General features: G+C 43.1%; 2 protein-coding genes across 2 annotated transcripts in view; one reads left to right on the forward strand and one right to left on the reverse strand.

Moving 5' to 3' along the window:
* Nucleotides 1-15,674, forward strand: part of LOC128451409 (histone H2A) — a 41,284-nt gene that overhangs the window by 9,557 nt on the left and 16,053 nt on the right. The window lies entirely within an intron of this gene.
* LOC128451417 (histone H3) lies at nt 14,836-15,252 on the reverse strand. Its single transcript, XM_053435246.1, has one exon. The coding sequence runs from the start codon at nt 15,244-15,246 to the stop codon at nt 14,836-14,838; it is 411 nt and encodes a 136-aa protein (XP_053291221.1). The 5' UTR covers nt 15,247-15,252.

Below are 15,674 nucleotides of genomic sequence, written 5' to 3' on the forward strand. Positions count from 1 at the left end.
ACGTGGCCCGATCAGCAGAGGAGCCTGGGAAATTGAAGTCCCCGGTCCTCTCTTACACCCCCTTCACAAGAGTGGCGGGGATTTTCCAGGATGGTTTCCCACCTGTGCCTCCTTTAGAGCCGAGCTTGGCCGCTGTCTTCGGCGTGAAGGTGGAACCTGTTGTGAAGGCCAACAGGTTCCGGAGACACCTGTCTCGGGTTTCTCGTCCACAGGATCCCTGGCGAGACCACCGGGCTCCTTCTTACCAGCGGTCGAGGCGCCCCGCCACAGCCGTGGCGGCAGCGTCTCGCCCCCCAGCTTCGGCTGTCCAACCCCCACCTCCTCCTCGGGCGGGCCCGCCAGCTGAACGGCAGAATCCTCGGTGGAAGAATCGGCGCCCGGCCTGTACCTGGTCCAACCAACCGGAGGAACCCCCCAGGAAACAGGGGAAGAGATTCTGACATTCGGAGGGGAATATGTGTGACAAGTTCAAGGGGAGTTTTGTAATAAAACAAAAAATGTTCCCCAGAAGAGCAAATCCTCTAAACAGTCTGCCCCTGAGTCCGCTGGCTCTGCTGCCACTGTTTCACACACATTCCCCACACTGTGTGAGCTGTCCGTTGATCCACGGCACAGACTTACAACATTAAGTCAGTACATCTCCTCTGTCACAAAGACAGAGTGTTCCCCCTCACATGTTTCTGCTAACAGTAAGTGTGACCATGAGCCATCGAGCGCCGTCTCAACGCCTCGTATGGACGGCACACACACTGTATCTGCACTCAGCGTCTCCCGTCCTCCTCTCTCGAGGAGCGAGGTTTTGACTGCACATAACAGATGCGTTCAGGAGCCTTGTAAAATAAAAGGACATCTTAAACGACCATTCTCTGACATCGACGCGTCTTCCCCGTGTCAGCGTCTGACCGCAAGTGCAGTTGAGAGCCTGTGTGCTCCGGGGGCTTCTGCTCAGCCATTTCGCTGTGAGCCCCCCATGGGTTGTTCCGGAGAGTCCTCCGATACGAACAACGGTGGCCAGGGCTCTGGCTTGGCTCGTCACCATGACAACCACAGAGCACCAAGCAAGTGCACGCCCCCTGTCAGAGCATTACTCAGAGTGGCAGCGCGTATGTTTGATGGACAAAGGGATGGACAGGATTGTGAGCCGAGGTTACACTCTACAGTTTGCTTCCCCCCCCCCCCGCGATTCAACGGGATAGTGGAAACAATCCTGTCATCTCAGGAACATTGTCTCGCTCTTCAGTTAGAGCTACAGGAACTTTTGAGGATAAATGCAATTTCCAAAGTTCCCCAGGGAGAGGAGACACAGGGTTTTTACTCCCGTTATTTCCTGGTCCCGAAAAAGACGGGAGGAGTGAGACCCATACTCGACCTGTCTCTGTTCAACAACTCGATCATGGAGAGGCGGTTTCACATGCTCACGATCAAACAAGTGTTGGAGTGTGTTCACCAGGGAGACTGGTTCACCTTCATAGATCTGTAGGAAGCATTTTTTCACGTGCCGATCGTTTCGAAGCACAGGAGATATCTGCGCTTCTCATTCCAGGGGATACAGTATCAGTACAACCGCCTGCCGTTCGGTTACTCCCTGGCTCCTCGCACTTTCTCCAAGTGTGTGGAGACGGCGCTGGAGCCGTTACACAGGACAGGGATGAGAGTGCTATTCTACCTGGACGACCTGCTATTATTAGCTCGCTCCAGGGAAGAAGCTGAAGCCTTGGCTTCACAATCAACTGGAAGAAAAGCTCCGCTCACCCCGCCCAGTTCGTGACGTATCTGGGGGTGGAGTTAGACTCCGTCAGCATGAGAGCGCGGCTCTCACAGCAGAGATCAGAAGGTTTTACAGCTCTTCTTTGGCGCGTCACGCCCCCCAATGTTGTGACAGTTCTCTCTGTCATGCGCCTGCTGGGCATGATGTCAGCAGCTCACGTGGTAGTGCCCCTGGGTCTGTTACACATGAGACGTCTGCAGAGATGGTTCATTCGTCTGCACGTCGATCCTGTGAGTCAGCGAAGATGCATGGTTTCAGTTCCTCCCTCGGTGAACGCAGATCTTCTTCACTGGAAGAATCCTTGCACACTGTCAGCGGGAGTGCCGCTGGGCAGAGCGGCATCACACATTTCAGTTTTCACAGACGCATCTCTCTCGGGATGGGGGGGGACGTGTCTGTCACAAGTGGTGGGAGGACAGTGGCCAGCCCACATGTCTCTCCACATCAACGCGCTGGAGCTCCTCACGGTGTGGAAAGTGCTCCAGCATTTTGCGTCACTGCTGCGGGATCAACACATCCTGATCCGCACAGACAACAAGGCGACAACAGCCTACATAAATGGCCAAGGAGGTGCACTCCGCGCAGCTGCTGAACATAGCGAGGCGGCTGCTGCTGTGGACACACACACACTTCCTGTCAGTCAGAGCAGTGTATATTCCCGGTGTTTTTAACACGGGAGCGAACATCATTTCAAGGGGAGGTCCTCGACATGGGGATTGGAGCCTTCATCCCGAACTGGTGATTCAGATTTGGAACAGGTTTGGCAAAGCAGAGGTGGATCTGTTCGCCTCTCGCGGAAACGCACAGTGCGCTCTGTGGTTTTCTCTGAGCGTGCGGGACAATCCTCCGCTGGGAGTGGACGCGTTAGCGCATCGGCCGTGGCCCAGGATGCTTCTTTACGCGTTTCCACCGGGGCCATTGATCCCACGGTTCTTGGATCGTGTACGGGAGGAACGGCTGTCAGCCATCCTCGTGGCTCCGGAGCGCACAGGCGCGTCATAGTTTTCATGTCTGCAACGGCTGATATCAGGGTTGCCATGGGAGATTCCGTGGCGCGGGGACGCTCTCTCTCAAGCAGGAGGAGCGATCAGGAATTACCCGATGATAGGTCAGCGTCTGTTGGCCTGGCCGCTGAACGGGAACATTTAGAGAGGCTGGGTCTCTCTCAAGATGTTGTGCGCACTATCCAGGGCGCCAGGGCCCCATCTACCAGAGCTTCATACACATCCAAATGGAGCACTTTTCAGCGTGACAGGCCAGTGTCACGTTCTTTGGCCCCCATTTAGCTCTGGTTTTACGTGCTTTGGTGAAAGCTCCTTTTGAACCATTGGAGCAAATTTCACTTAAATTGTTGTCAGTCAAAACAGCTTTGTTGTTGGCTTTGACATCTGCAAAGAGGGTTAGTGATTTATCTGCTCTCTCTGTGGCACCTTCATGTCTTCGGATCCAAGGAGATGGCAGCTCGGCTATTTTACGCCCTAATCCTGCTTTTACACGTAAAAGCATCACGAGCTCTTTCCGATCCAGGGTGATCACATTGGAGGGGTTTTTCCCACCCCCTCACAATTCAGAGGAAGAGGCCACTTCCCATCTTATCTGTCCTGTGCGCGCGCTGGCCTGCTATGTGGCGCGCACGGTCCCGGTGCGACTTTCTCAGCGTCCGTTTGTGCATTACAGGGAGAATTCTCAAGGGCTCCCTCTGTCGGCACAGCGCCTGTCTCACTGGCTTTGTGAGGCCGTTTCACAGGCTTACATTTCATCGGGCATGGATCCCCCACAGAGCATCAGAGCACATTCCACCAGAGGAATTTCTTCCTCGGCGGCTTTGCATGGAGGAATGACGGTAGAAGATATCTGCACTGCAGCTCCCTGGTCTTCTCCCTGTTCCTTCATCCGCTTTTATCTGCGGGATGTTTCCCGTTTCTCCATGACTCACTCTGTACTGAGTGTTTTGTCAGAGTGATGGATTATTGGATGCCTCTGTATGACGTTCTCCCTTCCATCTTTGGAGATGGGGAGAGACGTTTGATTTCTACTCTGTATTTGCTGGACTGTTACAGTACGTAACTTTCGTCTGCCACGTCTTACAGCAGTAGTCTCTTCCTGACCATTCCATATTGGAATATTTTTCATTATTCCATTTCGATGTCTGGAATGGTTGATGGTTATTAGGCAGATGTGTTTATGCTTGTGGTACTGTACAGACCCAGTGAGGCATGGACAACATCGAGCTTCGCCTTTAACCCACTAGCGATAGCCTTAAAGGGCGAAGCCTATACGATATAGAACGTTAGTTACGTATTGTAACTCTAGATTCCATGAGTATAGGCGCAGCCCTTTAAGTCTTGGGCCTCACTGGTTTTCCTCTATGGCTGAAGAAAAAGCTATTAGTAGGGAAGCGAGCGGCCGGTCTCACCCCAATTTATGCAGGTGAGACCGGGGTGGGGCCCACCGTTGGTGGGCGTGGACTAAAGTTTTCAGTGCTTGACATTCGCGCGAGGGATAAACCCACTAGCGATAGCCTTAAAGGGCTGTGCCTATACTCATAGAATCTAGAGTTACAATACGTAACTAACGTTACGCTTTCCACCACGATACCAACTTTGTCGGCACCCTCTGAGATTTTAATCTTGAAGATCTTCATCTTTTGGTCAGCAAGATCCTGCGACACACTGTCTTCATCAGCATCCTGAAAGAGCAAAAATATTGTTTCTCAGACTATACAGCCAAATGTTAATGTCCTAATTGAACTTCTCCTTAAGTGCATCAAACCCTTTGGACAATAAAATCTATTGAAATAAGCTGTCAAAGCCTATTTAACCATTTATAAAAAAAAAAATCTGAGATCATGTTATTGCAAAAGTATATTGCCATCCCAGATAACTTAAAAAGGATTAAACCAGCTCACCAACAAATTATACAAATTCAATGACACCAGAGAGGATGGTCTGAACTGAATTGTAGATATTTGTAAATTCAATTCTAAAATTAAATCAATGGATACCTACATAAATTATTTTCTTCCTGACACGCATGTATTGCTATTTATCTTATTTTACATTGACTTACAAAGGTTGGTCACATGTCAACCAATCTTTATAAAGCACTGTTAGCTCATTATTGATTCTTGATGTCGACCACAGCAACTGAATAAACTCTGTTCCTTCTGTATCTCTATAAAGGTCTCTCTCAACTGCTTTGTGAATAGTTCTTAGGAAGAAACTCCTAGCTAGGAACTTTAAGGGCTACATTATAAAGACAATAAGTAAACTACTTATAACTTTTGAATTCTGCCAGCTGATGAAACAGATGGATGGGGAGGATTTTGTACTTTAAAATTCCCTAATGGAAAACAAATGTACAATGCACAATGATTACCTGCATGACTTCACAAACCTTAGTAGCTTGCAAAGAATTACTGGGAGTTACTTGTGATTGTATTTTGACCTTCCCAAGACATACAAGGGGGGAAAGATGAAAGAAATAGTGATCAGCATCTTTATATTTGATGTGTTCTTCAACTTACATCATACTCTTAAGATTTGATCTGTCGATTCCCCGAGGTAAACAATCAAACAACGAATGACAACATCTCTGGATACGTTGATGCTAGGATTGCTTGGAGCCTGAAATGACAAGAATAAACATTATCAACTTCATGGTTTAAGAATCATAGTCAACCTTTTAGAGCTTGCTTTTTGTATGGATTAAACAAACATGACATAAAATGTTATTCAGTGAGCTTTAGATATGTTTGCAGGCAAATTGTGTCACCTTTGGACAGAGCCAGACTGTTTCCCCCCCTTTTCTGGTTTTAAGCTGGTGTTGTGAACCAGATAATACACAGGAGGGAGAAACAGTCTAGATGTAAACACACATATGTAGCACTTTATTTGTGGATGATCACATCAGACCGTCTTAATAATCACAATCATCATGTGCTTCAAAAGGCTGTTAATCACAACCATTGCAGATTGAGGGGTTTGGTGTCCAATCGACAAAGTAAAACAGAATCAGTCATCTCAAAGCACTACTTGGCAAATCTTAAACCTTGACACCATCATATAATTGTTTTAATAAATTAAATTTGTTTGCTTATTTTTTTTTTAGCAGAAATCCTTTTTGAAGATATTGTACTGGACTATCCTATATTTGGAGTTTTTTTCCTGACACCCACATGAATCTAAACATGGATTACAAAGAATTCGAAACAACTTTTAGATCAATGCAGCTCAATAGAGCACCACACACCTGTGACCTAATTAATCATCATATAATTGAATGTACATTTTTCCAACAATGTCAAAAACTGATTATAAACTTGAATAATTCAGTATCTAATAAAGTTGCAGTTGATTGTATACTTCAAAAGGTATGCAGTTATTTAATATTCTTATTGTAGAGAATCACAGGCCAACATTTCCTCCTGTAGATTTAAGTAATAAGCAAATTAAACCAGTAGTTTGATCACAAAATGCCTAAAATAGAATATCACCAAATATTATACTAATTTAAGTATACCTTGAGTAGAATAGCCTGCAACCTCAACCCCATGGTTCCTCCCTTGGACTGGAAGAGGTTCAGAAGCTTGGGAGTATATTCATCCAGCTTGGACATGAACTTTGATTCCAGGTGCACCCTTGTGATTCTTTGAAACTCGTCCTCAATCTATAAGACGAATAATGAAACCAGCTTTAAAGCCTAAAATATTACAAGTGTACATATTATTCTTAAAAGCAAGAAGCCACCTAACACAAAACATACATTTTGTATGTAAGAGCTAAATATGCTAAACCAACAGTTCAATCTTTAACAATGGACTAGCAATATATTTTAATTTTCAAGCTCCTGTAACTCACATGAGATGCCTCAAACAGAGCGGGCCATCTGGCTTATATGTCCTCTATGGTGGGCGATAGGTTGACGATTTCATTTCTTCTGTGTGCAAATGTTTTTGACATCGTTTCTTTTATCAGTTTGTTGTTGTCCTTTTTTTTTTACTTCAGTAAGAAACTTAATCCTCTCTTGTTCTTGACTTTCTTCATCCTCTCCTGCCGGGTAAGGGGGGAGGTAGTTTACCTCTGCCATTCGAGGCTTTTTTACACCTTTTGCTGACTTCTGGTCTGCAGGGCTCTTGCGTTTCAGTGCATTGCACATCACCTCAGGAACACCGTAGCTTTGGAGTTTGGTGCGATAATTTGCCATCTTGTATTTGATGCTTTGTTGCCAGCCATAGTAGCCTGAGAAGGAGCCCGGTTCCTTGAGACATGGATATTTCTTGACAAGTACCTCAGCAACATCACTTATCTGTGCACTTGATGGATAGGCTCTATATGTATATATAGTTCCAGCCAGCTTCTCAAGAATGTCTGTCTTAACTTTTGAGGTAGTCAGAAGGGTTCCATTCTTTGTGTAATCTTCATTGGCTCTTTCAAGGTACATTTCAGTTTCATATGCAAACTGTGGAATGGGGAACTGCTTTGGCCATGGCTGGCTTCGTTCTGTGGGACTTCGCCTGGGCAGGATAATAGTGTCCGATGAAGAAGTTGTCCCAGGAGATGATTCTTCATTCGACCCTGCATATGATGAATTTGACTGCTGACCAAAGGAACTGTCCAAACTTTCTTCATGCGGAAGCAAGTTAAGAATAATCGGGGCAGCTTGAACAACCTTTATGGTATCCTTGTGTTTAATTTGGTCACTCTTATGAAAAGTGAAGTAATCCTCGAATTCCGAGTCCAAATACTGAAGACTGAACTCGTCCGAAACTCCAAATGTCTCCTTCACAACAGTTTGCAGCTCCTCCACAGTGGGTGGGATTCCTAATGGATGGAACAACTTCTCGATTCGGTCATCAAGCAATACTCGAAGCTTTGCCTCCATCTCTGCAAGCCTGAGAAGAATGTAAATAGAAAAAGATTGAATATCATTACAAGCATAAACTTATTGATGAGACAAGACATTCATGTGTGTAGAGTGTGCCACCAGATTCAATTGAGTTAAAAATAATTAGTTCATTATTAATTAAAGAGAATGTGTAATGGTTATTTAAATAAAAATTCATTCAAAGTTCAAAATGTTTCCTTAGGCTGTCTTAAATAAATCATTAACAGAATTTTCTTTGAAAATAAAAATTATTAAATTATTTTATAAAACCATTTTAAATCTATCTTTTTATCATTACATTTAATCACGGCCTGCATTTCATAGTCAATATCACGATACATTTGTTTACTGCCATTTTCCATTGTGATCCCTTTTTAAGAAAACTTTATTCAAATAAAAGTTGTGTCAGCAGGATGCCAACTAAATGGGGTCCAACCACCAAGGAAGCAACACGAACTCTAACTGGCTACTTTTTGTGTTGCCGTGTTTGTTGTGAGTCATGTGTCAAATCAGAATTCATACTGATAACTTGTGTGTTGGACTGACTTATGGTTTACGTGGCACCCTACTTTTGCATCATAAAATTTAGGAGCTTTATTTAAATGTACATTTTTAAATAGGAAACATATCATTAAAATGTACAAGAGGCAGAAATATGCTAAAATTATTTAAATTACCTAAAATGAACAGCAGATGTGACGTTTGAGTACAACCAAGCGTTTTCCTTCCACGCTGTATGCAGCCAATGGGTACACATCAAGTTTCTGCTGCTCCAAAAGAGCCATTTTCCCATTGTTCTCCAGTTGAAAAGATCTTCGATGCTCTTCATACCAGGCAGAAAGTAACTTTACAATAAAATGTACACAGTTGTCCAAAATGGCTATCTGAATAATCTCAGCAAAGTCCGGTAGTCCAACAGTAGAGCCATAAGACAAGATCATCCCTGCACTGTACCTTGTTCCATAGTAGGTGACAGTGTTAGCTAACTGCACAGTAGACAGAAGTGGAGATGTTTCTCTTAAAGCTTCCTGTATGTCTGAATGCAACACTTCTAGAGGCACTACAGATATTTTTGTGACACACAATGCCTGTTTTTTAAAATCTGCATGCAAGTAGTATGCCATAAACATCTGATGTCTTGTAGAAAGGGTCAACAAAAAATTTCTGAAGTTCTTAGAGTGCCTCACAACTTGCTTAAAAAAGCTGTGTTTAGCTTCAAAGCGCATTGTCCATACACCAACCAGAGGCCCATATTTTTCAATCAATGCAGGATAATGTTCCAAAAAAAATGCAACTCACTGAGGCATTATAGATGCGTTCTAGCTTCAGCAGTAGTAAGCCAATCCTTTGAAGAACTAAGTAGGATGCACTTTCCTGATCACAATCTAAACCAGTGCCCTCACCATCACTGGCCTCTGGTAAATCTGAATGGTTAACAGTTTGATTATGGTGACTTGCCCTCACTTCTTGCTTAAAATCACTCAAAAAATAGTATTTGTGTCTTCTGCTTTTGTGTTTCAGAAATCTATTGTATATATTTGTCCTAAAGTTACATCCTTCAAATACACAAAAGACAGTTTTGTGGCTCTTTAGATGATTTCAAATATGCTGAAAGTAGTCCTTCTCTGTATAACAACAAGCATCACAATCTAAACACAGAGCTGATTCCTGGCTCTAGACTTTCAGCTGTATGGTATCTGGACAAATGGGTGCAAAGGGCACTCCGTGTTTTAAATGTGCAAGGGCATCTGTCATGTAGACATGGCTGGGATTGCCCACGACCAAATGTTGCGTGTTGCAGTCTGTAGTGCTTAAGTAGATTTCCCTTAGTGGCAGACAAAGACTTGCAGATCTTACACTGCCATCCCATAGGTGAAAACCTAAAGTCACAAGAAAAACAAGTAGCCTACATCACTAATAGTTCCAATAACTAAATAAAACAATGTAATGTTAGAGATTTGGCACCTTTTTTTTTGTTTTTGATGTTGTACAAATTAAGTTCAAATTTAATTTATAGACATTTGACATCAAAATAATTTTCAAACTAAACCTTTTTTCACTGTTACAATATTACAAGAAAAAGGTTTGAATGATAATTGTCAACGCAATCAAATTCACAAATGGTAAGAATGGTGTGTAAAAGTATGTGCAAACAATGTCATCTTAGCAAAATGAATCATCAAGTTATCAGTATATCAATATATTTCCGGATGCTTCAAATTCGGGTTGGAGCTAACTGACAATCAAAAACTGCAGCAAATCTGCTTTCACCAGCAAAAATGTATGCAAAAAGCAGTAATGATCAAATGTTGTATAGCAAAAAAAAATAATAATGCATATTGTATTAAGCATATAAGTGTGATACATACCTTTTGATAAGTTGAAGTTGAAGGGTCTTCATGCACCTGGAAATAAATTAATATAACCTTTAATTCGATTGGATAAATTAACATTTTACACTCACACACACAAGTATAAACTAAAAGTAAAAGACAAGCACTAGCTAGTCCAAACAGGATACAAAGCTATTACAGATTGCGGTCACTAATTTAACAGTTTTGGAAAGTTTATTATGCACATTTCAGTCGGGAAAGTACTAAATACACAAGCAGCAGACGGAAAACTTGAAATTATAGGAACCTGAATCTTGAATACTTGCTCTGATCTCACTGCATGTGTCTCTCTGAGCAAGTAAGAGGGGGTGGGGGAACTCTGAATATAGCCTTTAATGTATCAAGGTGGCCCCTCTGGCCTCCCTTTAGCAGCACCGCTGCGCTGACGCGCATTACTAAGCTGGTCAACAAGTGGCTCTGCTATCCTAACCCATCAATACGTTTGAAAACATACTTAATTATGATGGTTAAATCGGGTTGTTGAAAAATGTTTTAATATCGATGTATTTAATGGCTTTATCAGATTCACGCGGACGATTACTATTAATTATACAGGTGTAATAATTAAAAATATATAATTGATAACTATAAATATAATAACAGTGGCCACTGAACAGTAAGGTACGTGCGGCACACATCCGCCAGAAGTATATAAATTAAACTAAGCTTTAAGGCGAGTGAAGGATTTTTTGGTCCACACTTTACACAAACAGAAATCCAACCAGCGAGACTTCGGCCCTAGCTTGTGTTAGGATTTCAATATTTTAGCTATAGTCTGTGTCTAACTCAACTCTAAATGAATAAAGATAGAAGTAGTTTGAGCCAGATAAGGCCTTCACGCAAATGATTAATAATAACCCTTTCCTTCCAAGTGTTTAATCTTGAAAATTAGAATGTGTCTGCGTCACAATGCTGTTTCGTTGTTTTGGTTAAATTGTTTTGAATGTCTGTACAAACAGAACATTGTTTTGATATAGCAAGAACACAATAATCTTCTCTCCAAATGTCAACACTGTTGGCCCACATGCCATCAGCTGTGTCAAGGCTGGTCAAGAGATGAACATTTTGAGACTTGTCACTTCCTTATTCCAAAGCCAAGAAGGAGGGGCTACGCCTACGCACTTTCGAGGAGGAAGAACCAAGATCTACTGTTATAAAACAGACAGGCGCCGGCTGTTTGAGGCGTTCTGATGGGTCTCGTGTTCTGATGCGACTTGTTGGATGCCCATTGCTTTGCTGATTGTTACCTTTCATTGCTTTCTAAATAAATACTTGATTGAACAAACCGAGTTAAGACCATCTTCTCATATTTAGGATAAACGAACACGCTTAACACTTGCTTCCCTCAGCACGGCGCTGAAACTCGGCATGCATCTGGGGGAGTAACGTGTATTCAACGGGACAGGCTCCCTCTCTCTCGCACGCCCACTCACACAGCAGAAACCTCCGGTGAAGGGAGCTACGTGGCTAATGCAATGTGAGCGTTAGCTTAGCTTCCCGGCCAACTATTTCTCAAACTCCACAGAAACTAAATAAAACTCACCAAGCCCGCCCGTACTGTTTCATTAACCACCCACACTGACGTCGGGTCTTGTTGAACCCTTAGTTCACCGACTTAGATGTGAAAATAGTCCGTGGCTAAAGGCGTTTTTTTCCACACTGGCCTGCTCTACCAAGGCGAGCTAATGCTACTTAGCATCAGCTAGCTTCTCACTCATTCATTTAAATGCCAATATATAATGACAAGAATACCACTGGGATCAAATATAACAAGCAGAAAACACAAGGCAAGCCAGCAACAGTATTTCCACATTGAGCAGCAGCAGCAGGTAACAACAGCTAACTTATCATGTTACACTATTTTAATTTTAAACTTAAATTATGAGTCTGAACTATATACGTTAGCATGCTGGCTAAACCTCCATATAGAGTGATACATCACTTACCTCAGCTGCAGATGAAAGAGGCTGAGCTGAGTTTGAGTGGTCAAAATGCCAGCAGCCAATCAGAGTTCTCCTGCCGAAGGTGTCGAATCAGATCCATCAGTCCAGGTGCTCCAACACACACTGAAACATGTGCTCACCTCTCTCTCTCTCTCTCTCTCTCTCTCTCTCTCTCTCTCTCTCTCTCTCTCTCTCTCTCTCTCTCTCTCTCTCTCTCATGCTCCTCTGATGTTTTTAATCACTCAAACTTAGAACTGATCTCAAACAAAGAAAGTAAACATCAGTCCTGTTGTTTTCCTAATAAATTGTGATAAGTGATGGTGTATATTGTACAAGTATTAAGTAAGCGCAGGTGAGAGGGGGAGTGAGGAGGGAACACACTCCGACAGAGACTCTGACGCAGACAGAAGTGGCATCGATGCAGAGTAGTCCACGAATTTCCCACAGTGACAAGTACGCCTGCAGACCTGTGTAGCGCTCTGATCAAGCAGGATGGTGGAGATTGCTGTATTCTTGGTGGAAAAACGCAATATTTTAGCAATGTCTCGTGATAAAAACGAGTTTTGATGATATTTATGGCAAGATATGTGTGTTTCAGTTTCAATATTTCCATTCATGGTTATAAAAACAAACCGCTAATATGTTTTCTAAACACTATTTTCACATGCCTAATCTCAACCCATCTTTTGTAGTTCTAATGTGTTTTCACTATTAAGTGAGATTGCGACCGGGAACCTTGGATGCTTTTTCATGTTTTTTTGGTGTGAGAAAAACACCTGTTTAGTCAGATTTAGTTTTTCTTACTAACAAAACAGTAAAAACTAGTTTTTTCGAGGTTTTGGCCCTACTCAGTAGCGCCCCCCATAGGTTTGCATTGGGCTATGGTAGGAGAGTTCAGGACCTTTCCAAAACAGTTCATACCATGTCTGTTGCATATTTAGTTTCCATCCTGTAAGCCATCAAAACTGACTCAGGTGCAAGGTTCAAAGGTCATCCCTGAGGAGCAGGAGCCATCCACAATTTCCCCACTGATATAATGTTACCCCCGAGGTCAAGACCTTTACGATGATGTCTTTGCTTTTGTCCTACGACAAAGTTTACATTTCCTCTTGCTCTAAACACAGGCCCTCTCGGGTGTACTTTCTTAGACCCCACTGAGGTCCAAGCTGGATCAAATCTGTCAAATCTGTTTTAAGTGGTATTTAATGGCCAGATATGGTCAAAATATGTATGTTTGCTTTATACACAATCATATGTCTCACTTTGGACCAAGTTAGAGACACCTTTGTTCGTTAACAACCCAATTTCTCACACCTCAGCCACAGACTGTTTGCCCTCCTCCCCTCTGGGCAGGCGTTACAGGGTCCTCCTTGACCAGCAGGTTCAGGAACAGCTTCTGTCTGCGGCTGTCACCCTGCTGAATCCATAGATCACCGTGGTGCAGAGTTCATTTGTATTTTACATATAAGGGTTAGGGTTAGATGAATGTCCGCCATGTTTTTTGTTTTCACAAAGAGAGAAGCGCATAGGTCAAGTGTCCCCAGCCTCATGACTCTTGAAATTTGTACATAACTTTTCATAAGAAATCTTACGAACCGTTTCATGAGACCATGTTGCACCTCTACATGTTTGATAACTCTCAATACCGCGAAACAATTTTTAACTGCTGCAGCAAATTGGCTACACATCAAAAATAATTTAAAAGAAAACGGAGGTCCCTTTAATGTGCGACAGATCACAAATGATGTGGCTCAAAATGCCTTTGGCGGAATGTAACATTATTAAAACTTATGGGCCTCACAATGAGTAAAATTGATAAAATATCTGGAACTTTTGACTTTCCTAAAAATTACAATTAAATTATACTAAGCAATTCAGAGCTGATTTTACTCTGTCACAAATTAGTAAAATTCAATTAATAAAAATATCTTATTTGGTTGAATTCAGCTCACTTTGATTCAAAACTGCATAAAGTCATTTTTATTATATAAAGGTTACTATTATTTATTTATTAAATATTAATTAACCCCAGTCCCACTTTTTAGAGTGTGGAGCTGTGGTGCTTTGAACTCATTTTAGGAGAGAAATGAGTGGGAAAAGGACATTGATGTGGTTGCCTTGGAAATCAATGCGTGACTGTTTGTAAGATGCATCAATGCAAGTACAATTGCAGTGACAGGGATCCATCCGGGTCTATGTCGTTGGGGTATAAATGTCTTGTTGATGAATGAGTCTAGTGCAACTGTTACAATTATGTTCAAGGCTGCAAATATATTTCACTTGTGTATAAGAGCTCCAATCCCTGGGGGACATGTTTTTTGCCAAAGACAACATTTTAGATAACTTATACTGTTTAATAAATGTTTCCCCCGAGTAGATCGGTTTCTCAGAAAAGGCTAGGTCTGACCATGGTTCAAATTAACAGGTGAAGTGAAAGTATCAATATTAATGATTATATTAACAGCAGGCCAGGTCTTAGCTTGCATACTTTCCAATGTGTATTCTTTGCATAGCTACTAATGTAACAAATATTTGACTGTAAAGTCTTTCTTATGTAGTATTATGAAATACAAAAAAAACGTATTGCTGTTCAGCTAATGTTGTAAAACTAAAGTGCTAAATGTTTAAATCTGTAGAAAGTCTTCTTGTAATATACTGTGGTTACTTTACAGAAAGTATTGTAATTTATTATACTTCAATGGTATTGCTATTTACTTTTCAATTATTCACTGTGTTATATGCATCAACGGTCTATAACAAGCGGGGCAGCGGAGGAGTTTTGTCTTGAGTGCAGTGAAGTGGCTCTTAAAAGAGCCGTTGTTATGGTCAGTGGAGCAGTAGTGGTTTAAGCTCTCTCTCCGCGGATACGGCGGGCCAGCTGGATGTCCTTGGGCATGATGGTAACCCTCTTGGCGTGGATGGCGCACAGGTTGGTGTCCTCAAAAAGGCCGACCAGGTAGGCCTCGCTTGCCTCCTGCAGAGCCATGACAGCGGAGCTCTGGAAGCGCAGATCGGTCTTGAAATCCTGAGCGATTTCTCTCACCAGGCGCTGGAAGGGCAGCTTGCGGATGAGCAGCTCAGTAGATTTCTGGTAGCGACGGATCTCTCTCAGAGCCACGGTACCGGGCCTGTAACGGTGAGGCTTCTTGACACCGCCGGTGGCCGGGGCGCTCTTCCGCGCAGCCTTGGTGGCCAGCTGCTTCCTGGGGGCTTTGCCTCCGGTGCTTTTACGAGCGGTCTGCTTGGTTCTTGCCATTTTGTTTTGTTGTCTCTGTGATCGGGAGAAGGAGTGGAGCGCTTGACAGACACTCTGCTTATAAACTGCAGAGCCGTGACATGGTGACGCTGCTCCAGATCCCCGGGTCCTCATCGCCGATAGGCTCCTCCTGAGGTACTCGCTGCTTATTGGACAAAAGTGCCAGCTGTCCTCCGCTGCTGTGCATGAGGCTTCTATTCTGGTTGGCCTGGCATGAATCGTCCCGCTCGATCCATGGATATATAATGGAGGGCTCGAGCGGTTCACTGCAGTTTCTCTTGACGCGTCTTAGGAAACGTTAGTTACGTATTGTAACTCTAGATTCTATGAGTATAGGCGCAGCCCTTTAAGGCTATCTCTAGTGGGTTTATCCCTCGCGCGCATGCGCAGCACTGAAAACTTTAGTCCACGCCCACCAACGGTGGGCC

The sequence above is a fragment of the Pleuronectes platessa genome, chromosome 11, assembly GCF_947347685.1.
Source record: "Pleuronectes platessa chromosome 11, fPlePla1.1, whole genome shotgun sequence".
Lineage (NCBI taxonomy): Eukaryota > Metazoa > Chordata > Actinopteri > Pleuronectiformes > Pleuronectidae > Pleuronectes > Pleuronectes platessa.

What these genes read in the sequence shown, in the direction of transcription:
- LOC128451417 (XM_053435246.1), bottom strand. Translation starts at nt 15,246, where the DNA reads ATGGCAAGAACCAAGCAGACCGCTCGTAAAAGCACCGGAGGCAAAGCC.